We start from the raw sequence: 26,579 nt of genomic DNA, 5'->3' as shown, positions 1-26,579 counted from the left end.
ACACCCACACAGCACCCCCGTCACACCCTCCCCTACACACACACAACCCCGCAGTCACACCCTCCCCTACACACACACACACACAACCCCGCAGTCACACCCTCCCCTACACACACACAACCCCGCAGTCACACCCTCCCCTACACACACACACACACAACCCCTCAGTCACACCCTCCCCTACACACACACAACCCCGCAGTCACACCCTCCCCTACACACACACACACACACACACAGTAATTACACCCACACAGCACCCCCGTCACACCCTCCCCTACACACACACAACCCCGCAGTCACACTCTCCCCTACACACACACAACCCCGCAGTCACACCCTCCCCTACACACACACACACACACACACAGAGTAATTACACCCACACAGCACCCCCGTCACACCCTCCCCTACACACACACAACCCCGCAGTCACACCCTCCCCTACACACACACACACACACAGAGTAATTACACCCACACAGCACCCCCGTCACACCCTCCCCTACACACACACACAGTAATTTCACCCACACAGCACCCCCGTCACACCCTCCCCTACACACACACAACCCCGCAGTCACACCCTCCCCTACACACACACACACACACACATCCCTGCAGTCACACCCTCCCCTACACACACACAACCCCGCAGTCACACCCTCCCCTACACACACACACACACAGAGTAATTACACCCACACAGCACCCCCGTCACACCCTCCCCTACACACACACAACCCCGCAGTCACACCCTCCCCTACACACACCCAACCCTGCAGTCACACCCTCCCCTACACACACACAACCCCGCAGTCACACCCTCCCCTACACACACACACACAGAGTAATTACACCCACACAGCACCCCCGTCACACCCTCCCCTACACACACACAACCCCGCAGTCACACCCTCCCCTACACGCACACACACACAACCCCCGTAATTACACCCACAAAGAACCCCCCATCACACCCTCCCCTACACACACACAACCCCGCAGTCACACCCTCCCCTACACACACACACACACACACACACACACACACACACAGAGTAATTACACCCACACAGCACCCCCGTCACACCCTCCCCTACACACACACAACCCCGCAGTCACACCCTCCCCTACATACACACACACACACAACCCCGCAGTCACACCCTCCCCTACACACACACAACCCCGCAGTCACACCCTCCCCTACACACACACACACTCAACCCTGCAGTCACACCCTCCCCTACACACACACAACCCCGCAGTCACACCCTCCCCTACACACACACACACACACACAGTAATTACACCCACACAGCACCCCCGTCACACCCTCCCCTACACACACACAACCCCGCAGTCACACCCTCCCCTACACGCACACACACACAACCCCCGTAATTACACCCACAAAGAACCCCCCATCACACCCTCCCCTACACACACACAACCCCGCAGTCACACCCTCCCCTACACACACACACACACAACCCCGCAGTCACACCCTCCCCTACACACACACAACCCCGCAGTCACACCCTCCCCTACACACACACAACCCCGCAGTCACACCCACCCAGTGACTCTCTGGCTCTCCGGGGCCGCCTCCATTTCCCGGCAGCCCCGCGCGTGGCTCGTACCGAGGGGCCGGGACCGGGACCCCACCCCGCCGCCTCCTGGCCCGCTGCCCGCCCGCCATGGAGCGCTTCGTGCGGAGCCGCCGGGCCGCCCTGCAGGTACCGGCCGGGGCCGGGGCTGGGGCTGGGGGGAGCAAGAGGCGGGCACTGGGGGGTGAGGGGCTGTGGAAGGGGCAGGAGCTATGGGGGGCAGGGGTTGGGGGGAGCAGGAGGGGGGTACTGGGGGGGAGGGGCTGTGGAAGGAGCTGCAGTTATGGGGGGCAGGGGGCTGGGGGAGCAGGAGGGGGCTCTGGGGGGTGAGGGGCTGTGGAAGGAGCTGGACTTATGGGGGGCAGCGGCTGGGGGGAGCAGGAGGGGGCACTGGGCTGGTGAGGGGCCGTGGAAGGGGCAGGGGCTGGGGGGAGCAAGACGCAGGCACTGGGGGGTGAGGGGCTGTGGAAGGAGCTGCAGTTATGGGGGGCGGGGGCTGGGGGAGCAGGAGGGGGCTCTGGGGGGTGAGGGGCTGTGGAAGGAGCTGGACTTATGGGGGGCAGCGGCTGGGGGGAGCAGGAGGGGGCACTGGGCTGGTGAGGGGCCGTGGAAGGGGCAGGGGCTGGGGGGAGCAAGACGCAGGCACTGGGGGGTGAGGGGCTGTGGAAGGAGCTGCAGTTATGGGGGGCGGGGGCTGGGGGAGCAGGAGGGGGCTCTGGGGGGTGAGGGGCTGTGGAAGGAGCTGGACTTATGGGGGGCAGCGGCTGGGGGGAGCAGGAGGGGGCACTGGGCTGGTGAGGGGCCGTGGAAGGGGCAGGGGCTGGGGGGAGCAAGACGCAGGCACTGGGGGGTGAGGGGCTGTGGAAGGAGCTGGACTTATGGGGGGCAGGGGCTGGGGGGAGCAGGAGGGGGCACTGGGCTGGTGAGGGGCCGTGGAAGGGGCAGGAGCTATAGGGGGCAGGGGCTGGGGGGAGCAAGACGCAGGCACTGGGGGGTGAGGGGCTGTGGAAGGAGCTGGAGTTATGGGGGGCAGGGGCTGGGGGGAGCAGGAGGGGGCACTGGGCTGGTGAGGGGCTGTGGAAGGAGCTGGAGTTAAGGGGGGCAGCGGCTGGGGGGAGCAGGAAGGGGCATTGGGAGGTGAGGGGCTGTGGAAGGAGCTGGAGCTATGGGGGACAGCGGCTGGGGGGAGCAGGAGGGGGCACTGGAGGGTGAGGGGCCGTGGAAGGAGCTGGAGCTATGGGGGACAGCGGCTGGGAGAAGCAGGAGGGGGCACTGGGCTGGTGAGGGGCCGTGGAAGGGGCAGGAGCTATGGGGGGCAGGGACTGGGGGGAGCAAGAGGCGGGCACTGGGGGGTGAGGGGCTGTGGAAGGAGCTGGAGTTATGGGGGGCAGCGGCTGGGGGGAGCAGGAGGGGGCATTGGGGGGTGAGGGGCTGTGGAAGGAGCTGGAGTTATGGGGGCAGCGGCTGGAGGGAGCAGGAGGGGGCACTGGGCTGGTGAGGGGCTGTGGAAGGGGCAGGAGCTATGAGGGGCAGGGGCTGGAGGGACAAGAGGCGGGCACTGGGCTGGTGAGGGGCCGTGGAAGGGGCAGGAGCTATAGGGGGCAGGGGCTGGGGGGAGCAAGACGCAGGCACTGGGGGGTGAGGGGCTGTGGAAGGAGCTGGACTTATGGGGGGCAGGGGCTGGGGGGAGCAGGAGGGGGCACTGGGCTGGTGAGGGGCCGTGGAAGGGGCAGGAGCTATAGGGGGCAGGGGCTGGGGGGAGCAAGACGCAGGCACTGGGGGGTGAGGGGCTGTGGAAGGAGCTGGAGTTATGGGGGGCAGGGGCTGGGGGGAGCAGGAGGGGGCACTGGGCTGGTGAGGGGCTGTGGAAGGAGCTGGAGTTAAGGGGGGCAGCGGCTGGGGGGAGCAGGAAGGGGCATTGGGAGGTGAGGGGCTGTGGAAGGAGCTGGAGCTATGGGGGACAGCGGCTGGGAGAAGCAGGAGGGGGCACTGGGCTGGTGAGGGGCCGTGGAAGGGGCAGGAGCTATGGGGGGCAGGGACTGGGGGGAGCAAGAGGCGGGCACTGGGGGGTGAGGGGCTGTGGAAGGAGCTGGAGTTATGGGGGGCAGGGGCTGGGGGGAGCAGGAGGGGGCACTGGGCTGGTGAGGGGCTGTGGAAGGAGCTGGAGTTAAGGGGGGCAGCGGCTGGGGGGAGCAGGAAGGGGCATTGGGAGGTGAGGGGCTGTGGAAGGAGCTGGAGCTATGGGGGACAGCGGCTGGGAGAAGCAGGAGGGGGCACTGGGCTGGTGAGGGGCCGTGGAAGGGGCAGGAGCTATGGGGGGCAGGGGCTGGGGGGAGCAAGAGGCGGGCACTGGGGGGTGAGGGGCTGTGGAAGGAGCTGGAGTTATGGGGGGCAGCGGCTGGGGGGAGCAGGAGGGGGCATTGGGGGGTGAGGGGCTGTGGAAGGAGCTGGACTTATGGGGGGCAGGGGCTGGGGGGAGCAGGAGGGGGCACTGGGCTGGTGAGGGGCCGTGGAAGGGCAGGAGCTATAGGGGGCAGGGGCTGGGGGGAGCAAGACGCAGGCACTGGGGGGTGAGGGGCTGTGGAAGGAGCTGGAGTTATGGGGGGCAGGGGCTGGGGGGAGCAGGAGGGGGCACTGGGCTGGTGAGGGGCTGTGGAAGGAGCTGGAGTTAAGGGGGGCAGCGGCTGGGGGGAGCAGGAAGGGGCATTGGGAGGTGAGGGGCTGTGGAAGGAGCTGGAGTTATGGGGGCAGCGGCTGGAGGGAGCAGGAGGGGGCACTGGGCTGGTGAGGGGCTGTGGAAGGGGCAGGAGCTATGAGGGGCAGGGGCTGGAGGGACAAGAGGCGGGCACTAGGGAGTGAGAGGCTGTGGAAGGAGCTGGAGTTATGGGGGGCAGCGGCTGGGGGGAGCAGGAGGGGGCATTGGGGGGTGAGGGGCTGTGGAAGGAGCGGGAGCTATGGGGGGCAGGGGCTGGGGGGAGCAGGAGGGGGGCACTAGAGGGTGAGGGGCTGTGGAAGGAGCTGTAGTTATGGGGGGCAGCGGCTGGGGGGAGCAGGAGGGAGCATTGGGGGGTGAGGGGCTGTGGAAGGGGCAGGAGCTATGGGGGGCAGGGGCTGGGAGGACAAGAGGCGGGCACTGGGGGGTGAGGGGCTGTGGAAGGAGCTGGAGTTATGGGGGGCAGCGGCTGGGGGGAGCAGGAGGGAGCAGTGGGGGGTGAGGGGCTGTGGAAGGGGCAGGAGCTATGAGGGGCAGGGGCTGGGGGAAGCAGGAGGGAGGCACTAGGGGGGTGAGGGACTGTGGAAGGAGCTGGAGTTGTGGGGGGCAGGGGCTGGGGGGAGTTCAGGAGGGCATGGGGGGCACATGGAGACCAGAACTTCATATCTGGCTCCCACAAAGCTTCCCCTCCATCGCCCCCCTCACAAGCCCCAGCTCTCCCCCCCGCTCCCTCAGCCTTGGTGACCCCGAACCTCCCCCTAGAACCACACATCCTGATTCTGCCTCTCTCGCGGCCCAACCCACCTCCCCCATTTGCTGCTCCCCAGCCCGACCTCCCCTCCACAGCTTGCCCCACCCTCACCCCTGTCCATTGCTGCCCCCCCTACTTCTCCCTGATCCTTTAGTCCATGGTCCCCTTTGCCTCCCAGCACCCACCCACCCCTGCCCCCGATTCCTCCCCCATCCATCCATGCCTGGTCCTTCAGCTTCCTCCGTACCCCTCCAAGCCCCCCATCTCCCCTTCAATTTCTGCTCCCCCTAACCCCATGGTCCCCCCTCCATGCTGCCCTCATGATCCTCCATCTCCCCTCATCCTGGCTCTGGGACTGGACTGGGATCTAGACTGAGGTGCCCAGATGCTGCAGGGATGGGCACCAACAGAAGAGCCTAGTTTGATGTAGCCCATTTACACCTGCAGAACTAGGACAAAGGATACCCAGGGATCGAAGTATTTTCTGTTTGATGACGGGACTGAAACCAGAACTTAGCAAAAATTATTTTTCCCGGAACTGACCTTATCCCACAACCTTGAAAATCACAGTGCTCTGATTACTATCCTGCTTTTCCCCTGACCCTGCGGCTTTTCAAAATGGTGTTAGCAGCTGATCTTTCCTGATCCAGGAGAGTTAGAGACTGAGACTGGCATCTTCAGAGGATCCTTACAGGGAAGTTAGACTCCGAAATCCCATAGACTTTAAGTGAAAGATGGGTACCAAACTCCTTTCAAGTTCCTAGGAGAATCCCCGCCTAAGACTTTCTGCTACTGGGTTGCTGGACTTTGAAGCACTGTCTGTTGTCTTAAGAACCCCTAGGACCAGTGACCGCTAAAATCATGGGTGAATTCAAGTAGAGAACAACATTTAAGCAAGATACACCTTTAAAGTGACTTACCAAAGATTATAAGAAATATATATACCCACTTCAAATCAATTTTCCAGTGGCATCTAGTTCTGATGTTTCATGTGATGCTGGACTTAAATTCTACCACCAGGCTAGATGTTTTGTTTTGGTGCTAGTTCAAACTGGCTGTTGCATATCCTGGACCCATAGAATTTCCTTTACCTGTGGACCTGTTGACTGACAAACATTATGAAAACAGTTTGAAGTTGTGGAAACAAAGGCTGATGTTTAATGTTAGTGTGTTTGGGTAGGGAGAGGGAGTGTCAGAAGTGGATGCACGAAATGACCCCGTTTTTGCCCTGAGGGAGAAGCTGTTGTTTTTGTTTCTTTAGCATTTTCAGTTCTGCTGTGATGGGCAACTGTGCACAGTGCTAAAGTGAACGTGTTACAGTGTCAAAATAAGTTCAGAAAATAGAGGTGATAAAGACCTGTTTGAATTTAGTGTTGCTTTGTCTGTATTGTAGACTTCTCTCCAGGAACGAAGTAGACCTTGGCTGTAACATTTAAAAGATAAATTTTAGAAATTAAGACATTTTAGAAACTAAGCTGCTCTAATCTGAAAATCAGCAGAAGTCTAGCTTGTTAGTTTACATATGATCTCTGCCCAGGCTATAAACTCATGGTAAGGGTGAAGTTGTGTGTCAGATCTGAGACTTTACTGCACTGTGTGTCTAGACAGAATTCTCTTTGCACTGGGCTAGGGCACCCTCACCAATTTGTAACTGTCCAACAGCAGTCACAGGCTGACAGCTATGTATAATGTGGGGCGTTTCTGACCTGTGAGCAAAGTGGCAAAAGAAAAGACTTGTGGTTAAGACACATGACTGCGAGTCAGGAAACATGGGTTCTGTTCCTGCGGCAGATGTCTCATGTGACCTTGGACAAGTCTCTGGGCCTCAGTTTCCCCATCTGTACAACACCTCCCTATTGCATAGGGCCGTGGGAGTGGAACATCTGATGTCGTATATCTTTGCAGCAACCTTTTCAGAGAGAGGTTAGCATAGAGTGCTGTGAGCACTAATTAGTAGGTTCAAAAGGACCCTATGGATGAATATATGTTAGTCAAATGAATATGAGTGGGCCCTCCTTTGGGGATTCATTCTGGCCTCAGGGCGCTGCTTGTCTTTTCGAGACCTAGTCCTATCTTGCTTTGCTTATGTGGAATAAGTTAGTACAACTGGGATATGCAATAGAACAGGCATCACTGGCCTCTGAGGTGTTTGAGATGGTGATATACTTGAGAAGCTTAGGGATGGTGTGATTAGCACGAACCTATTGGATAGAGCAGGGGTAGGCAACCTATGGCATCTGTGCCGAAGGCGGCATGCGAGCTGATTTTCAGTGGCACTCACACTGCCCAGGTCCTGGCCACCGGTCTGGGGGGCTCTGCATTTTAATTTAATTTTAAATGAAGCTTCTTAAACATTTTAAAAATCTTATTTACTTTACATACAACAATATTTTAGTTATGTATTATAGACTTATAGAAAGAGAATTTCTAAAAATGTTAAAATGTATTACCGGCATGCGAAACCTTAAATCAGAGTGAATAAATGAAGACTCAGCACACCACTTCTGACAGGTTGCCGACCCCTGGGATAGAGCATAATCCAGGTGTGGAAATACAAGTGGAAGATTACCGGCTTCGTTTCTTCCCATTTCCCCAAGTGTGCCAAAATTCAAGTGAAGGCAACAGTTCTATGCAAGCAGGTTTGATAATTGCTGAGTGTCTCATTGCAATGAGTTTTAACATCCAGATGCTGTTCTGGCCATGACACAAGTTTGTGTTTGGGCAGAAATTCTCATGCCACAAGCTCCAATGTCTCTCTGCATCTGGAAAATGTCATCCATCTTATTTGGTTAAGGGATAAAAAAATAATAAAAGCCCCAAAACCTAGATAACATGATACAATGCTTTTTTTCAGGGAGCTTCTAATAGATGCAATGGAGAATTAGGTCACTCAGCTAGCTACAGGCTGTGGTAATATCAGTGTGCTTGAGGAGCAATGGAAGATATGAAAGACAGAAGAGCCTTGTCTGTTTTGATCCTGTTTACTATGCAATTTAAATTACATTTCTCATCTAATAGCTTTAGATTTCCTAACCAGAGTGTAGCGCTGTCATGTTTCTCTACACTGATACCTTGTTATGGTAAGGAAATTATAGATGAGTATTTTTATGCAGTTCTTTGAGGAGAGACATGAGCTAGTCAGCAGCCAGTAATATGTTTAATCTCTCTCTGCGCAGAGGTGTAAAAATGTCAAGTAGATTTTTTTTTTGTAATCTCAGCTGATATTTCAATATACGGTAAAACTTCCCTATTTCTTGGCTAATCCCCAGCTTTGATTGTTCTTTCTGAAAACCCTCCTCAGTTCTTGGGGGTGGGGGGGAAATGAATAGCAAAGCTAATGCAGTGATGTGTCTTGTTACTAAAACTTACTGCTATTACTTATAGTATGGTAGCACTCAGAGGCTTCGGCTGAGATCAGCTGCACAGATACTGAGTAACTGAGATGAGGGGCCTGTCGTATCAGCTGCTGCACACACACAGAGTGACTGAGATCAGGGGCCCATTGTGCCAGCCGCTGCACACACACACACACACAGTAAGAAACAGAGGAAGAAGACTATCCTCTCTTTGCAGATGGGGAAACTGCGGTGCAGAGCGATTTAAGTGACTTTCCTAGAACCTAGATCTCCTGAGTCCCAGTCTAGTACCTTAGCCGCAAGACCAACTTTCCTCCCCACAGTTACAAAGTGCTATGAAGAATTATCCCCGCTTTCCCCAGTGAAATGGATAGGTTAGCAACATGGTGTCTTACCCATTCCAGGAGTGGCTCATCTTCCCCAGTGTTGAGTGTGTGTTTTGAATGCTAGGTCATAGACTGAGTGCGTTTCACATGTCTGTCTCCAAGGGAGTTGCCATCAGCAAATGCCCAGAGAACTCTTGAATTAGTGCTAAAACTGCCTTGTTGCGATCTGTCTGTGCCCCCTGCATCTGTCCCTGGAGGTGCTGCTTGGGGTGACCCTGAAGCTGCTGCCTTTTGGCTGGTGACACTTGTGGGAGAAGCACGGGGCATCTATAAGGTGAGGCAGGCATTTCTGTTTTCCTGTCCTATGGAGGTTCTTCTGAAGGACAGTCCCCCACCTTCCCATGTTGCTAGAGTCTTGAAGGCAAGTGACACTCTATAAACCTACCTTCCAGTGCTGCAGTGAGGAGGGGAGGGCTGGGACACTGACTCCCAAAGAATAGGACTTAACTTTTCCTTTCTCCTTCCCCCCCCGCTGCCTGGCATCATTGCCTGTGCTGTTCACCGACCGGCCCGCTCCTCTGCACTGGGTAGCAGAGAGGACCTAGCTGTGAGTTTAAGGCCTTATTTAACACAAGGGTTTTTAGCCAGTGCTGTATTGCATTGTGTTCACTGCCTCAGGCTTGATTCTCTTTGCTCTGCACCGTGTGCAATCACTGACACCGGTGCAGGTTTCAGTATCAGGTATTTATTTTTCAGGGCTGTAAAAATGCAAGGGGTGGTCAAAAAGGAATATTCTCCCTGATGCACAATTGGCTTCATGTATGCTGGGGTTATTTTTGCCCTCCTCTGAAGCATCAGCGATGGGCTACAGCTGGAGACGGGTCACTGGATGGGGTGGATCAGTGCTCTGAGGTGGTACCAAGAATCCTTTTTCTTAAGATGCCTGGCTGATGGGTCTTGCTCACATATTCAGGTTTGGAAGGAATTTCCTCCCCATGGCACGTTCCACCTAATCAGTACCCTGCCATTGGTGGCACCTTGGTCTCTCCTGTTCTCTGCCTGTGGCACACAATTCAGTCTCCTGAGAGATGAAATGTTTTGGTTTAGTCTTTGGGCTTGATATTGGGGTGAAATGTGTTATACAGGAGGCCAGACTAGATGATCTAATCCAGGGGTCAGCAACTTTCGGCACACGGCCCATCAGGGTAATCTGCTGGTGGGCCACGAGACATTTTGTTTACATTGACTGTCCACAGGCACGGCCCCCTGCAGCTCCCAGTGACCCCGGTTCGCTGTTCCTGACCCCTGATCTAATCGGTCTCTTTCAACCTTAAACTCACATGAAACTATGAAAAAGTAGCATGTGTCTTTGGTTCTATGTGCTTCATGATGCATGGTTTGCTCTAGGAAGCCTCCTTCGCCCCATCGTTAACTTAAATCATTACCCAGCTGCTAGAACCGTATTTCCCGTCTGTATGGTCTCAGCTGGAGTCGTCTCTGTTACCAAAAGCAAATGGACCTGGCAGCCGTACCCCGGCAGGACTGTTTCTGACCAGGGCGGAAGGAACGAATTCAAAGGGCCCTCACAGAGAAAGTTCCACCAGCTGCACCATCTCTCTAATGAGAGTGGGGAGTGCCCTGCTCTGACCGCATCTGTGGCAGTAGGACCTGGGGAGAAGGAGATTGTTGGTAAATAGGTCCCTAGCCATGTACCCAAATCTGTCTCGCTGCTGAATCAGTGTAGTGTAGTAGTTTATACAGACTGTGCACTAGGGTGAACATGGCCCATACGATACACACGCTGCATTAGTGTAAGACTTCGTTTACATCTGCACTAGGGATGGACATTAGCATAACTACTCCGGTGGCTACAAGGCAGGCCATAGACAAAGCTTCAGTGGTGGGGCATAACGTAAATGCTGACCTGGTGAAGGGGTCCCCTTGTTCTAGAGATCGAACAGAACACAGAGGGGGTGGAAGTGTGGGGAACGGGCACAAAAAGCTGCTTTCTCCTGGCCTGACGGGCTCTGCTGGCTGCAGAGAGGAGCTGGTAGGGTGAATGCAGGATGGGTGTTCTTCCATAATAACTGTTTGTTTGGGGCTGCACATAAACAAGCCTCTGTGTGCGGCTCATTGAGTGCAGCCTGTTTGCACCGAGTGCGTCGGTGACGTCGTGGGCTGCTATTCGTGTGTGTCTTTGCCTGCCGCAAAAATAAGTCTGCTGCATTTGCTTGAGACTCACCTGAAGTCGCGCTGCCGCTGGGCCCACAAATTAACACTGCCTGCAGGCTGGGTGTGAGAAAATGCACGTTAGCTTTGCAAAGCTTAAAAAGAAAAAGAAAAGTTGGCCAGGAAAAAAGGATGCTACAAGCCTGAGCGGCAGCATGGCCCAGTGGGATAGCACACTGAACTGGGCCTCAGTAGTCCTGGGTTCTAATCTTAGTCCTAGCTCTGCCAGTGACCTTGGGCAAATCAGTGTCCTGTTCTCTGCCTCAGTTTCCCCTCCCTTCCTGTTTTGTTTACTTAGTCTGCAAGCTCTTCGCAGCAGGAACTGTCTTGGGGTCAGTGCCTGACATAGTGGGGCTCCACTCCCAGTGCAGACCTCTCTAGGCACTGCTGTAAATAGCTCTGAATATGACCCTGGCTTGCGATGGTGGGTCTGTGACCTCCCTTCATCAGCGCTCTTCAGAAGATTGAAGCCCCCTCCAGTCCCCTGCTGGGTGTGTGCTGTGTATATATAGCGATGCTACTGTTTCTGTGAATTACCCCTTCAAATCGCTGAGGATTGCACTGTGGGCAGACAGTAGCAGCGATTTTGTCTCTTGTTGGGTGCAGACTTTTCAAGTAGACACCCTCCCATGCTGGGCTCTCACTAAGGGTATGTCGACACTAGCTAGTGTGGCTAAAACTAGCAGTGAAGACACAGCGGCGTGGACCCCTGTGCAAGCTAGCAATGCGACCGCATACCCATGGTCCCTGGCGGGCTCGTTCCAGCCCGCACTGAAGCCTGTGTCACTGCGTCTTCACTGCCAGTTTTAGCTGCAGTCACACCTCCAATTGCAGTGTAGACATAACCTCTGTTTTTTCCCCATTGTTCTCCCAGACCAACGTTCTGGCATTCAGCCCCACAGTGTCTGTCTGCTCATGGTGTACGGAGAAACTCTGGTGTAGTTCGGCAGGTTGTTGGCCAAGGCTCTGTGGCTTGGGATCTCTTTTACTTTCCCTGCAGACATTCCCCTCGCAACTTGTTTTTGTGGCTGTCTCTCCAAAGTTGCCTTTCCCCGTCGGCTTCCCCATCCTCTGTCAGTTTTGAACCCAAAAGATGAATGCAGCGCCTGAGATAAACCTCGTGTTCTGTTAGTATGAATGAATCAGACCTTGACTCAGTTCCTCATCAGCAGATTCTGCCATCACCACAGGTCTGCACCATTGGCATTTTCTATTTACAGTTGCAGAAGTAGCTCAAAAGGGAACTTTTTTCTTTTCTTGTCCCCCCCCCCCCCACAACCTTCTGTATTGCACAAATTAGGATTATAGGAATTGCGAGACTGGGTCTGACCACCATCCCCGCAGCATCTGAGCCCCTCCCAGTCTGATGTACTTATCCTCACAGCCCCCCTGCAAGGCAGGGCATGGGTATTATCACCATTGTATAGAGGGGAAACTGAGGTACAGAGCGGCAAAGGGGAAAATGTGCTAATGCACCGAAGTGATTTATTCAGAGTTGATGAGGTTTGGACTCTTCGGTGTCTAGGTCATTCTAGGAAATGGGAGTTAGGCTCCGAAGTCACTTAAGTGCTTTTGAAAACGTGCCACTAAGTGAATTGTGCAAGGAAGCCTGAGCGAGAACAGGGACTTGACCCCACATCTCCTGAGCCCCAGGCTAGCATTTTAACCACTGCACCATCCTTCCTCTCTCTAGCCAGCTCACTATCCTGGCTCCCACGGAGGCCAGTACCAGCTGCTTCAGAGGCAGGTGCAAACCACCCTTGCGGTGGGACGCTACGGAATAACCTGCTTGTAAAGGAATTTTCTTCCCATCACCTTCACTTAGTCAGTGTATGCCCTGAAGCAGGAAGGTCTATTTCCCTTCCAATCTTTTGTTTAATCCCACCTAGCGGTGGAAGCCCTCATTACCAGTATAAAAATCCAATCCTTGTGAATCTGACAGAGCTGTTCACCTTGCTGAAATCTTGTGGCAGAGAGTCCCACAGGCCTGGTGCACACTGTATAAAAATAAAACCATTTCCTTTCCACAGTCTTTAACTGGTTGCCTTCTGCTGAATAATGTCCCTTTGTTCTTGTGTTCTGGGAAGATAACTAGGACTGTCCCAAGTTCTCTTCTCTCCATTGTCTGCTATTTTACATACTCAATCATATTCCTTCTCACGTCGCTTCTGGAAACGAAACCATCTCTGCCTTTTCAATCTGGATGTTTTCCCATAAGGCCCTCTCTGTTCTGGCAATCTCCTCCTGGAGATAGCGGGACCAGAACTGAATCCAGTATCCCAGGAAGAGACCTACCATTGCTATAGCTATTACTATTTGGATTGCAGTCCCAGGATCTCAAATCGAGATACACCGGGTGTTATAGAAGTGAGTCAGTGCTGACTAGGCTAAAGCAACTCTCTGAGGGTCATGGTAGTGCAATCATTGAGTTAGGGTGGGGTGTCTTTGTACAAGATACACGCTTGCCCAACCAGAAGGTTTGGACTGGATGCAGAAGTTACCGGGTGAGGTTCTGTGCCTGGTGGTATGTAGTAGATCAGAGTAGATGATTGTATTATTTAGATGGAATGACCATTTTAATGCCCCACCCCCATCCACTCTGATTCCAAAAGGTGCTAGTGTGTCTCTTACAATCCTAATGGCTCAGACCCGTCATGTTGATTTAATGTGTTTGCAGGAATGGCTGGGACGTCGCTACCATTCCCAGTTAGTGTGAAGGTAAATTAGCTTTGAAAAGGCTGTTCGCATCCCTCTCCAAGGACTTTGAGTGCCTTTTAGTGCAAATTGCTTGTGCATTTCTCGGTAAGGCTGTTTTCTTTCCTCCCTGGGGCCATATGCTGCTGTTTTGCATGTTCGCTTGGTAACATGCAGCTCTCAACTCTACTCCATAAATGCACTATCCCAGTCTTGCTTATCTAAAGTGCTTGGCCAGCCAGGCTTCAAACCCGGCACCGAGTGCGTCTGCCTGTTCTCTTGACAGTAACTGGGAAACAGATGCTGCCTCTTAGCACCTGCGGGGAATGGCAAATAGCTTTTAGGGAGCTGGTGCAAATCTGCCTTGTTTGCTGTCTGACAAGGAGGGCTTCTTGGCTGCTGCATCCATTTGCTTTTACAGGTACCAAATGCTTCATTCATAAGTGGTTGCCCAGACCTAGCTGCCCATGTGTAGTTTCCAGGCTCACTTTTCATTGGCAAGTTTCAGCACTGTAGCAAAAGGGCCAGTGTAGAGATTGGAACGCCAGAGCTCGCTCCGAGAGGCCATAAGCATCTCAGCCAGCCCTTCACCCCACATTCATGTTGAACCTCAAACATCTTGGGCCTGATTCTCCATTTGCCCTGCACTTTGTGTAGTCACGTACGCCTTTGTAAAATGCTGGCAGGTCAGCATACTTGGCACTGTTGTAAATGACTTCAGAGCAAAGAGAATCATGCCCCTCAGTTTTAAACTCCCATCGTCATCCCTTTCCGTTTTCCTTGCATCTGAACTTCTGTCTGCAACCAGAGGAGCCTGCTTATCTTCCCACGGGCACTGGTCTAAACTAGAGTTACACAAGAGTAAAAGTGGCGTGAAAGGAGAATCTGGCCCAGAGCTGCTCCTTGCAGCTCTCTTTGCACATGTCCCGCCTTTAAGAACCAAAGAGAATCGATAGCAGCTGGAGATTTAATTGCATCTCTGATGAGCTGGTTATGGGCCTGCTATGTTAGGAGCACGCAGCGCTGAGATCTGGCTGCCTCTGTTTTGTTATAGGGTACTGGAAACCTTAGTCACTGTACCTTTTAAATTCTGTTTAACTAACCCCCTCATTTTTGCATAGTTCCCCTTTCTGAAATTAAATGGCACAGTTTTGGGCTGTTGAGGTGTTCTTCCCCCCACAGGGATGTTAAATGTTGTTATATTATGGTCACTGTTTCCAGGCGGTTCTGTTATAGTTACCTCTTGGACCAGCTCCTGCACTCCACTCAGGACTAAATCAAGAGTTAGTTGCCTCTCCCCTTGTGGGTTCCCATACCAGCTGCTCCAGGAGGCAGTCATTTAAAGTATTGAGACATTTTGTCTCTGCATTTTGTCCTGAGGTGACATGTTCCCAGTCAATATGGGGATAATTGAAATCCCCCACTATTGCTGAGTTCTTAATGTTGATAGCCTCGCTAATCTCCCTTAGCATTTCTTCATCACTATCACTGTCCTGGTCAGGTGGTCGACAATAGATCCCTAATGTTATATTCTTATTAGAGCATGAAATTACTGTGCATAGAGATTCTATGGAACCTGTGGATTCACTACTTAAGATTTTTACTTCATTTGATTCTACATTTTCTTTCACATCTATTGCCACCCCCTCCCCTGCACGACCTATTCTGTCCTTCCGATATATTTTGTACCCTGGAATGATTGTGTCCCATTGATCGTCCTCAGTCCACTAGGTTTCTGTGATGCCTATTATATCAATATCCTCCTTTATCACGAGGCACTCTAGTCCACCCATCTTATTATTTAGACTTATTGTCACTGTTTATTTGTCTTCTCTTTTCTGATGTGTCTGATTCTTTATGTGAATGTTTCTTGTCTGATCTGGCCCCTAGATTATCCTCTTCTCTTCTCTCCTCCTGACTAAAACCTAGAGAATCTCTCTTAATAGACTCTCCTCTAAGAGAAGTCTCTGTCTGATCCACACGCTCGTCTGCAGCAGTCGGCTTTCCCCCATCTGTTAGTTTAAAAACTGCTCTGCAACCTTTTTAATGTTAAGTGCCAGCAGCCTGGTTCCACTTTGGTTTAGGTGGAACCCATCTCTCCTGCATAGGCTCCCCCATCCCAAAAGTTTTCCCAATTCCTAATGAATCTAAACCCCTCCTTTCTACACCATTGTCTCATCCACTCATTGAGACTCTGAAGCGCTCCCTGCCTACCTGGCCCTGCGCATGGAACTGGGAGCATTTCTGAGAATGCCACCATAGAGGTCCTTTATTTCAGTCTCTTCCCTGGCAGCCTAAATTTGGTCTCCAGGACGTCTCTCCTACCCTTCCCTATGTCATTAGTACCTATGTGAACCATGACCACCAGCACTACACATAAGTCTATCTAGATATCTCGAGAGATCCGCAACCTTCGCACCAGGCAGGCAAGTCACCATACGGTTCTCCCGGTCATCACAAACCGAGCTATCTAGGTTTCTCATGATTGAATCTCCCATTACTAACACCTGCCTTTTCCTAGTGACTGGAGTTCCCTCCCCCGGAGAGGTAACCTCAGTGCGAGAGGATACCCCAACACCATCTGAAAGGAGGGTCCCAACTATGGGAAGGTTTCCCTCAGCTCCCGTTGACTGCTCTGCTTCCCTGGGCCTTTCATCCTCCTCAACAGTGCAGGGGCTGTCTGACTGGAGGTGGGACAATTCTACAGCATCCCGGAAAGCCTCATCAACATACCTCTCTGCGTCTTTTAGCTCCTCCAGTTCCGTTATCCTGGCCTCCAAAGTCCGTATGTGCTCTCTGAGGGCCAGGAGCTCCTTGCACCGAATGCACACATACACCACCCGCCCACAGGGCAGGTAATCATACATGCTGCACTCGGCGCAATAAACTGGGTAGCCCCCACTCTGCTGCTGGGCTTGTGCCTGCATTGTCTCCTGCACTACCTAGTTAACGAAAGGGTATTGTTTAAATCAAGAAGTTTTGAATGTAGTTTAGTTTACGGGTTTTAAAGAATGGCAAATGAACCTTGTCCCCTTCCAAACTCCCTTGCGAAACTCCCTGTTAGCAGCCCTGGTCGCTTGCTCACTGCTTTATAAAGCCCTGGCCTTCTTGATAGCTCCGCCCACTGACTAAGGCTCAGCCAGTTAAGGGAGGCTTCTATCTTTCAGCTGCAAGCCACAGCACAAGGTCCTTCAAACAACAAACAGACAGACAAACACAAGCTTAGCGCACAGCAAGCAACCCCCAAACACATACTACAGCCAGTCACCCCAAGGGTCCTATATTTGCTCCTCCTTCACCTGGAGAACTCCCTTGCTAGACTCCCTGTTAGCAGCCCAGCACGTGGGAGTGGGTCTTTTTCCCATGCCAGCGGCAATGGGCCTGTTCTGCTGGGATTCAAAGCCTCCTGTCTCTTGGCAGGAACATGTCCAGCACAGGCAGGAAGTCCACGTGGTGCTGGGGAATGAAGCCTGCGATCTGGACTCCATGGTGTCGGCGCTTGCCCTGGCTTATTACTTGGCAAAGGTGAGTGTTGCCCTGAGGCTTGGCTCTGCTTCAGGGCTGCCCGGGTGGGGGCAAGTGGGGCAATTTGCCCCAGGCCCCACAGGGGCCCCACAGGAGTTTTTCGGGGCCCCTGGAGTGGAGTCCTTCACTCACTCCGGGGGTCCCAGAAAACTCTCGTGGGGCCCGGGCCACTAGCTTCTTCTGCTCCGGGTCTTCGGCGGCGGGGGGGAGGGGGGTTCCTTCCACTCCGGGACCCGCCACTGAAGTGCCCCGAAGACCCACGGCGGAGGGTCCTTCCGCCCCGGGACCCCACCGCCAAAGTCCCCAGGCCCCTGAATCCTCTGGGTGGGCCTGCTCTGCTTTGGAGCTCTGCTTTGGTTGAGGTGGATTTAACAGGGATGGGAAGGGAAGGGGATCTCTCTGTGCAAGGGGGAATGTGGGGAAATTGAGCTGCTGACCACATAGCACTGAGACCAATGCACGCTAGAGCTGCTGTGTGATGCCTGGACCCACCCTGGGCCATGCTCTCCGTAGCCAAGGCCTGCTGCTAACTGTTCCTGTGGTTCTCTGCGTTCTCCTGCAGACCTCTCTGGAGTCCAAGGCGGTATTTGTCCCTGTGCTGAACATTCCCCGCTCGGAGTTCCCCCTGCGCACAGAGAGCGCCTTCCTCCTGCAGGAGCAGCAGATCCCTGACACCTGCCTGATCTTCCGGGATGAGATCGACCTCCATGCGCTGCACCGGGCTGGCTCCCTCTCCTTGACACTGGTCGACCACCACATCCTGCCAAGGCAAGTGGAGAGACAGTGCAGGGGATTTAGGAGACAGAGGATGTGTGGGGCGGGTGTCAAATCCTAGCTCTGGCACCGACCTACTCGGTGACCTTGGGCAAGTCACTTCTCTCTGTGCCTCAGTGTCCCCATCTGTAAAATGAGGCTAAGGACACTGAGCCACCTCTTTAAAGTGCTTTGAGATCTAAGGATGGAACGCACGATACGGCAGCTCAGTGTTATCATTAAATCCCCGGTGAGGGCTCCAGACAGGATGGAGTGGGGAGTAAATGGTAGACGAATGAAGATGTTATTATTTGTATTGTGATAGAATCCTGGCCCAGGACCCTGTTGTGTTATCCACTGTACAGACACAGAACAGAAGGACGGCCTCTGCCCCAGTGAGCTTGCAATCAAAGTAGATGAAATTGCTTAGCATTATAAACAGAGGGACTGTCTTATCCACGGAGTGGATGGCATCTTTGCTGAATTATGCAAGACCGGTACACAAGGGCTAGTGGGAACCCCTAGAGGAGCGAGTGACTCGCTTTAAAATATTCCTAATCTTGCTGTTGGCTCACGTTTCATGGGCACTGGGAAAGAGACGGGTCTTTCCCAGGGACAGCTCTCTGCACACGGAGGTCAGCATGGGACAAGGCACAGAGAGCTTGGGCAGGGTGGGCTGTTACCCACCAGAGTGGATCTGACGTCCAGACAAGTTCAAGAGCCCTTCAGCTTCCTTGAGAGGAACCGAGAGAGTTCTCGTGGTTGGAAGGGGCCTGTAGACAGGAGCTGCGGCTTCCCCACAGCTGCTCTGCATCCCTGGGTGCTCTGGGAGGGTTTTGCTAATGGGGATGAGCAAACCTGATATGAGCAGGCAAGTTTGCACAGCATTCCCCTGCATCGCTGGGAACTCGAACGTGATGGCATTCCCCCTTCATCTTCTACATCTGTGTCTGCCATCCTCTCCTGTGCCCGCCTTGCCACCACCCTCACCCCTGCCTACGCTCTGTGTATTGTCTCCCCCTCTGCACGGCTACCCTAACCTCACCCCCCACCCCCACCCCCCGGTGCCATACCATCCTTTCTCTGTTTAGGGCCTGAAGCCCCTCTCCCCTCGCTGCAGCACCACCTTCAGCCCAGCTCCTTTGCATGTGTACATCAGTATATTTTCAGTGTAGAGGAAATAAGCCCCCTGCATAGGCCTTTTTTGGTTCAGGGAGCAGGAAAAGAACCTGAGAGAGGAGAAATTTTCGGTCCATCCCCAGGGTGATGCTATAAATACACAATAACGCCCACCAGGGTGCGCCATAATGCGCTTGGATGCTCTGGGGTGGACGGTGATGCCAAAAGGACAGGATCCATCCCTGGGGTGACTCTAATGACCCTAAGTCCCTCGTTTTGGGGCGGGGGTGGGGAGAGAAATTGCAGAGAGAAATGCCTGGGGACGAAATCAGGGCCTTTCCTGGCCTGCGTCCGTCTCTCCAGAGAGGGGCTCTCTCACGGGCGGCACCGCTCACTTTCCCGTCTCGCCCGCCCAGTGGAGATGCAGCCCTGGAGGAGGCCGTGATTGAGGTGATCGACCATCGGCCCCTGGAGAGGGAACCTCGGTGCAGAGTCACCGCGGAGCTGGTGGGCTCCTGCGCCACACTGGTGGCGGAGAGGATCGTGCAGGGCCCAGCGGAGCTGTTGGACAGACAGACGGCCGCCCTGCTGCATGGTGAGAGCAGTGCCAGCAGGCTTTGATGTTCACGGATGGGTGTAGCGTTCTGGGTGGAGACCCACAGCCGCAAATATCAGGCCCGTGCCCCAGGTTGTATCCTGCTGGCTGTAAAACCGGCCCCTAAGCAGCAGCATGCTCAGCAGGGCTGCATCTGCACCAACCCAGGAAGCAGCAAATCCTGGACTCTTGCAAGGCCAGTTTACTGCGTCATGGCTTTGCCTAGGGGAGATATTTCAAAGCACCTGTCTAGACCCAGAGGCTCTAACTCCCCAGCTCATGTCTAAGACCAGGACAACTGTGTATGGTCTCTGTTTTCTTGCGGCTTGGCTCACAGCACACTGTGTTTCTGTGTCAACTGCTGCTTCCTTTACTTTAAAGGTACAATAATTCTGGATTGTGTCAATATGACTCCAGAAGCTGGGAAAGTGACTCCCAAAGACACTCAGTACGTTGCCTTGTTGGAATCCAAGTTCCCAGACCTCCCAGAAAGGAGCGTCCTGTTTGAAGCTCTGCAGACAGCCAAGTTCGATGTGTCAGGTACCGGCTTTTCATGGATTGATGGGGGATCAAATGGGATGCATGGGGAGGGCAGGGGCTGGATGGAGTTTAGATAGTTGGAGGCACTAAATCAGATGAGTATCTGAATTAATCTGAAAACAGTTCAAGAATCCACCTAGCAGTGTGGTCAGAGGGTTGTGTTTGCGAGCGCTGTCTTGATGTTCCAAAAGACTCAAACACAAAGCTCCCTGGAAGTGATCCGAGCTCCCGGTGGGAACGAATGTCCCTCTTCACTCACGCTTGCCCCTCTCATTTTTCCAGGGCTCACTACAGACCAGATGCTGCGAAAGGACCTTAAGGTGCTGTCGAGCGATGGGCTCGTTCTTGCCATCAGTGCTGTGTACGTGACACTGGAGGTAAGGATCAATACAACGTGGGGATACCGAGGCACGGGGAAGTGAAGTGACTTGCCCCGGACCACAGAGGGAGTCGGTGGCAGAGCTGAGAATAGAGCCCAGGAGTGAAAGCAGTTTTTGCCCGCTGGGTGTCTGTGCACTTTGCCATTTATATGTTACCCTGTGCAAGTGGGAAGAAGCTGATCCCAGGATTGGGAGCTCCTGAGTTCTCTCCCTAGCTCTGCCCGTGAAGTGGGGATAATGCTGCCCATCTACCTTGCAGGGCAGTGGAGGGTTTTCTATCTCTCTGTGGTACTTGTCTGTGTAGTATCTGAGCACCTCCCCTCACAACCTGCCTCTGAAGCACAGCAATGCTGTTATCCCCATAATACAGGTGAGGAACTGAGTCACAGCGAGGGAACTTGCCCAAGGTCACCCAGCAGGCTAGTGGCGGAGCTGGGAATAGAACCCAGGTCTTGTGCATCCCAGTCTGTTGCCCTATCCACTAGACCCCACTGCTGCCAAATAAGCATCCCTTCTCCAAGGAGCCTGCGATCTGAACAATTCAGGCAGAGCAGGTGAATGAGGCAAGTGGGTGGTGCTGGGGGCGAGGAGGAGGACAGGGTAGTATGATGGGGAGGAGCTGGCGGCATTGCCTGCCGTCCTGTCCCGTCGCGTGCCTGTGCCTTCCGGACTCTGACGCCGATCGCTGTCCTTGCCTAGGCCTTCCTGCAGCGGCCTGGCTTGCAGCAGGACCTGTGTGCCTTCTGCCAGCAGCACGGCTACGGCGGGTTGGTAGCCATGACGATATCCTTCAACAAGCGGAACGAGCCATTCCGGCAGCTCGCGGTGTACAGCCAGCACCCGGCGGTGCGGACAGCGGTGAGCATAGTTGGGGCATGCCGCCTCCTGCCTGGGCTCTGCCCTCAGATTCTCAAGGGATATTCCAGAGCCGGGCACCCTCCCTCAGTGACCAGTCTCAGCAGCCCATGTCTATAACAAACTGAGGACACTGTGATTCCTGCCTGCAAGCGCTAAATCCCCTGTTTGCTCCCTGATCCTGAACTGCATTTAAACAGGTGCTTAACTTAGAATCACATAGTCACGTAGAATCGTAGGACTGGAAGGGACCTCGAGAGGTCATCTAGTCCAGTCCCCTGCACTCGTGGCAGGACTGAGTATTATCTAGACCATACCTGGCAGGGGTTTGTCCAACCTGCTCTTAAAAATCCCCAGTAATGGAGATTCCACAACCTCCCTAGGCAATTTATTCCAGCGCTTAACCACCCTGACAGTTAGGAAGTTTTTCCTAATGTCCAACCTAAACTGCCCTTGCTGCAATTTAAGCCCATTGCTTCTTGTCCCGTCCTCAGAGGTTAACGAGAACAATATTTCTCCCTCCTCCTTGTGGCAAACTTTTATGTACTTGGAAACTGCTATCTTGGCCCTGCTCAGTCTTCTCTTCTCCAGACTAGACAAACCCAATTTTTTCAGTCTTTGTCATAGATCATGTTTTCTAGACATGTATGACTTAGGTTCTGACCCAGCAGAGCACTTACCTGACTTGTTCTCATAGTGGCCCATTGCTCTAGTCTGGCCGTCACTTGACCCCGATAATCCCTGCCCCCAAAGCTGCCCCTCCTTGCCGCCCCCACCTTGGGAGTCTCCTAGAAATGGAGCTCGGGGAGGAACGGGACTTTGGCTAGTTGCTTCTGCGAAGAGCCCAGAGCAGAAACCAATTTGCTCCTGCTGCAAATGGGGCAGAGCGTGAGGGGGTTAGGAAGCCAAAGCTTGGGATCTGAGGGTTTTGTTTGTCCAATGTAAAACACAAGGGAGCTGCCTGTAGGAAGAGCCCGCGCTGGGTATCAGACTCTCTGGGTGCTCCTGGACTTGTGAATTCCCAGCTCAGCCCTAGTCTCCCATATCAGTATGCTGGGCTGTAGCCTTCCTTAAAGGACCAGCACACTCTTTACCCCGCCAAAAAAGCATTGGTGTTCTGTTCAGTGCCTGCCCAGTTGAGATGCTTCTGAGTGGCGTCCAGATGCAAGACAGCTTTAGCTCTGACAGCGACAGGTGCTACAGAAATCTCACACGCTGCTTTCCCAGAGGTTCTTCCCTTGATTACGCCAGCCCCCACCCTCCTGCGGCCTCGGCCCCCGGCTCAGCAGAGCGCTGGAGTCCTGTGGGAGTCAGTGCCTTATGAAACACCCGCCCAAGCGCTTTGCTGAATCAGGGCCCAGGTGCACGAGCTGTTCCTGCGCCTTCCACAGCTGTCAGGTTCCAAGCACCGTCCGCCTTGAAACCTGCTCGCCCGCCTGATGTGCCAAGCTCCCAGCCAAGTCACTCTCCACCCAAGTGGAAGCAGAACCGCTTGAGAGGCCTGTTCCCCTCCCCCCGCCACCTCGGTGGGTGTTTCTAGGTCCCTGCGAATCCCCCTCCCCCAGGGCTCAGCACTGCAGCCCCCCCATCCCCTGCCCATCAGAGCTTGTTCATGCCACGGTTGCTCCCGTAGCCGGCGGGGTAGCTGCTGAGCTGTGCCAGTGTCGGCATTCACCCTTCGGCTCCAAGGCCGCCCCCAACGCAGCAGCCCACGTGCCTGCAGAGTTTGCTTCAGTGCTTCCCAGAGCCCAGCGAGAACCTACCACACGAGTGAGGGGGGAGGCCGTGTTTACTCCCCCCATCCCCAGCTGTGCAGCAACGGCTCCCCTCCCCTCCCTCCGATCCCCGCCATCATTCGTCACTCATTAACTGTGGTCAAAGGTTTAAAGCTGTGGGAGGGATCACGGGCTAATCGCCCGGGTGGGTCAGAGATCACGGCAGCTGAGGGGACCAAGCGGGAGACGGCAGCCTTAGAGATGGGAGGTAAGAGACTCCTTTTTCCTTCCCTGCAACCTGCTCTGCTCCAAAGGGATATGCCCTCCGTGTGATCCTGCCCCGATGTGCACCCTTGGAGTCTCCTGCACCCGGTGCTTTGCCTCCGGAGGCTGAATACAGAGGCTGGACTAGGCAGATACAAGCTGAATGTCGATCATTCGAACCCAGCCTGTTGTCCCCCTCGACACACACACATCTACCCTCCCAGTTAGTGTCCACTGACTGCACTTGTTCCTTAACGCTAAGCTTATGGTGCCTCTCACTTAACTCCACAGCGACCGTGTTGTTTGGGCAAGCGTGAAACCCTTCCCTGGGCTGTGGAGGGCGCGTGCGTTTTCTCTCGTTTGTCCAGCTGCCAAGGCACAGGAGACTTGGACTCTGACGCTCAGCTACGCTAAGAAGTGTAGTTGCTTTGGAGTCTGTGGGCCAGATCCCCAGCTGGTGTAAATCCGCCACAGCGCTGTTGGAGTCTGTGGGCCAGATCCCCGGCTGGTGTAAATCAGCGTCGCTCTCTTGGGATGTGCCGACTGACACCAGCTGAGGATCTGGCCTGCTGTCCAGCAGACTGAGCACCCTGGGAGCTGTATCCGAGCTTGTGGGGAGAGCAGCCCTGAGATCAGAAGGGCCCGTCTGGGAGCACTGAGTGCAGTGACCCCAGCTCTGAGCTCTGCTCACACCCCGGGGTCACACCTGGCTTTGCAGACGTGGTGCAGCAGAATGGGGCTCCCGCCCAGGATCCAATCAGTGTGAGGCAAGCTCTATAATTCCATCTCTCCTCAAATGGTGTAAATCTATGGAGCTGTGCCACATTACACCAGTGGGGGATCTGGCCCTGAGTGTATCTGAATTACATGGCTAGTGTCCCAAACGGCAGAAATGTAGGAGGGGAACTGTGGGGGCTCAGCCCAGAACAGACTGAGGGTGAGCCTCAGCTCTGGCTTTTTGCTGTCACTATGCGTGTCATGATCCTGTCCCGGCTGTGTTGTGACAGCAGGTTCAGCCTTTGGGAAGGTCTTTGGTTCCCAGCCGGCTCCTCACCCCTCGTGTTTCTGTCCCCACTAGGTGTGTGGCATTCTGGAGCGCGCTAACAACCCGCGCCTGGACCTCTCCCCTCTGGGGAGCCTGTACCCCAACATCTGTGCCTACCACCAAGGCAACACAGTCGCATCGCGTAAGAAAGTCCTCCCGATCCTTAAAGACTTCCTGAGGGAGCGGGGCATAACGGCTGGCCCCGTGCATCCCGCGGACACGGATTCCTGTGGCACGACGAGACCGGAGCCGAAAGACTCTTCTGCCGGTTGTGGCGAAAGAGACGAGAACCCGGAGGACTCAGATGTGGCTGGCGAAGCGGGTGCCCCGGAGTACGAGCCAAGGGGCAGGAGAGATCCTGCCAGGTGCCAGAGGCATGGGGATGCCCTGCTGGAGGACGATGCCCCATTGCCTCCCACTCCCATGAACAGCCTGGTGGATGAGTGCCCTCTGGACAGGGGGCTGCCCAAGCTGTCGGTGGAGGCGATCTTCGAGAAGTTCAGCCACATCACGGTGGTGCGCCCCTCCGCCAGCAGCAGCCCCGAGAAGAAATGACACTGGGGCTGGTGCCCGCTCGGGTTTCAGGGACGCGATTGCAATCCTGGCGCTCTGGGATTAGGTGCGCAGCCTCTTTCTGTGTGTGGACGAAACACGTCCAGCTGTCTGACATGGACCCCAGCCTTGGCAATAAAAGCCAGACGCAGGCGCTTTTGTCAGCAATGCTCTGGAACCAACCTCCTTGGAGCAACTTCTCCAGAGGAGGATTTCATAGGAAAGCCAAACAAAATGCAAGCAGAGTGGCACCCCCCAGTGCAAAGTGCCGCTGCACTTTAAAGGCACCCAGGGGTTTGATCCTGACCGGACTGTGCCCACAAGGACCACCTCCTTCTCTGTTACAGTGATTTCTTTAAACTCTGCCCTGGTGCAGCCGCCTCTTGCGTCGCCGTGCCCTAGGTCATGAGCAGTTGTGCCGTCTTATGTGGAAGAACGCCCAGGTCCAGCAGCCACTGAGTCCCATTCCACGTTGTGTCCCATTTCTGTGTGCACAGGCTTACCCTGTGCCTCCCTGTCGCTGGACTGCCATCGTGGGAGGGGAGATCTCGGCCCCACTCTCCTTGAACCCTCTGTGGATTTGGCAGCTTTGTTTCCATCCAGAATCCCCCTCGGGGAACAGCAATAAAGGAGAGGAACTTCTCTCCCGTCTCCTCTTCCCCCGGCCCATGTGACCCAGTCAGCCGTCTTGCCTCCTGTGAACCATTGGGTCTGTCATGTAGCTGCCTGACTGCAGCACTGTGCGTAAAGGAAAACTCTTCCTTCACAACTTCCCCGTTATCTGTGGTCGTAATTGTCCAATCCCTTTGAAACCCTGGCTGAGTAGCTTTGGAAACTGACCCCCTGGGGCAGTGAATTCCAGCCAGCCGTCCAGGGGTTGTGTTTCTTCTGAATTGGTTCCTAAAGCTCTGCCCTGGAAAGCGACTGTGAAAGGGAGCTGGTCCCTGAGCCAGGACAAACAGTGTTGGGCAGGGGCGGCTCTAGGTATTTTGCCGCCCCAAGCATGGCAGGCAGGCTGCCTTCGGCGGCTTGCCTGCAGGAGGACCCTGGTCCCGCGGATTCGGTGGCAGCCTGCGGGAGGTCAGCCGAAGCCGCGGGACCGGCAGACCCTCCACAGGCATGTCACCGAAGCCAACCTGCCTGCCATGGCAACCGGCAGAGCGCCCCCTGTGGCTTGCCGCCCCAGGCACATGCTTGGCGTGCTGATGCCTGGAGCTGCCCCTGGGGTTGGGGTCCTGTTAGCGAACTGGGGCCAGCCCGCCTCTGCAGGGAGGGGGCTGGGGTCTATTCCTCCTTGGGCATCATCTATGGAATTGTTACTGATTTCCAGTTACAGGTCTGTCTGTGATTCTGTGGGCTGGCAGCTCAGATTGCTTGAGGCCTTGTCCACATGGGAAATTTGCACCAGTTCAAGTTAAATTTTTTTTTTTAACCAATATTGTTAAAGCAGTGCAAACCCTGCGAAAACCAGAAAATCTGGCCTCGAAATCTCTTCCAGGCTGTTCCTTGGAAATGGCCCTTGTCCGCCGCCCTGCTGGTGCTCTCATCTTTAAG

General features: G+C 54.6%; 1 protein-coding gene across 1 annotated transcript; it reads left to right on the top strand.

The window, feature by feature from the left end:
- Window positions 1-1,678: 1,678 nt before the first annotated feature.
- On the top strand, window positions 1,679-26,357 carry PRUNE1 (prune exopolyphosphatase 1). Its single transcript, XM_050930658.1, has 8 exons — window positions 1,679-1,742; window positions 17,103-17,207; window positions 17,770-17,975; window positions 19,496-19,674; window positions 20,056-20,214; window positions 20,497-20,591; window positions 21,294-21,452; window positions 24,507-26,357. Exons 1-8 carry the CDS (start codon window positions 1,704-1,706, stop codon window positions 25,026-25,028), a joined length of 1,464 nt encoding a protein of 487 aa, XP_050786615.1. The 5' UTR covers window positions 1,679-1,703; the 3' UTR covers window positions 25,029-26,357.
- Window positions 26,358-26,579: the final 222 nt, after the last annotated feature.

This window comes from Gopherus flavomarginatus, chromosome 20 (genome assembly GCF_025201925.1).
Source record: "Gopherus flavomarginatus isolate rGopFla2 chromosome 20, rGopFla2.mat.asm, whole genome shotgun sequence".
Lineage (NCBI taxonomy): Eukaryota > Metazoa > Chordata > Testudines > Testudinidae > Gopherus > Gopherus flavomarginatus.
Note: the sequence above shows the minus strand (reverse complement) of the source record. Positions and strands in the feature narration are given on the sequence as shown.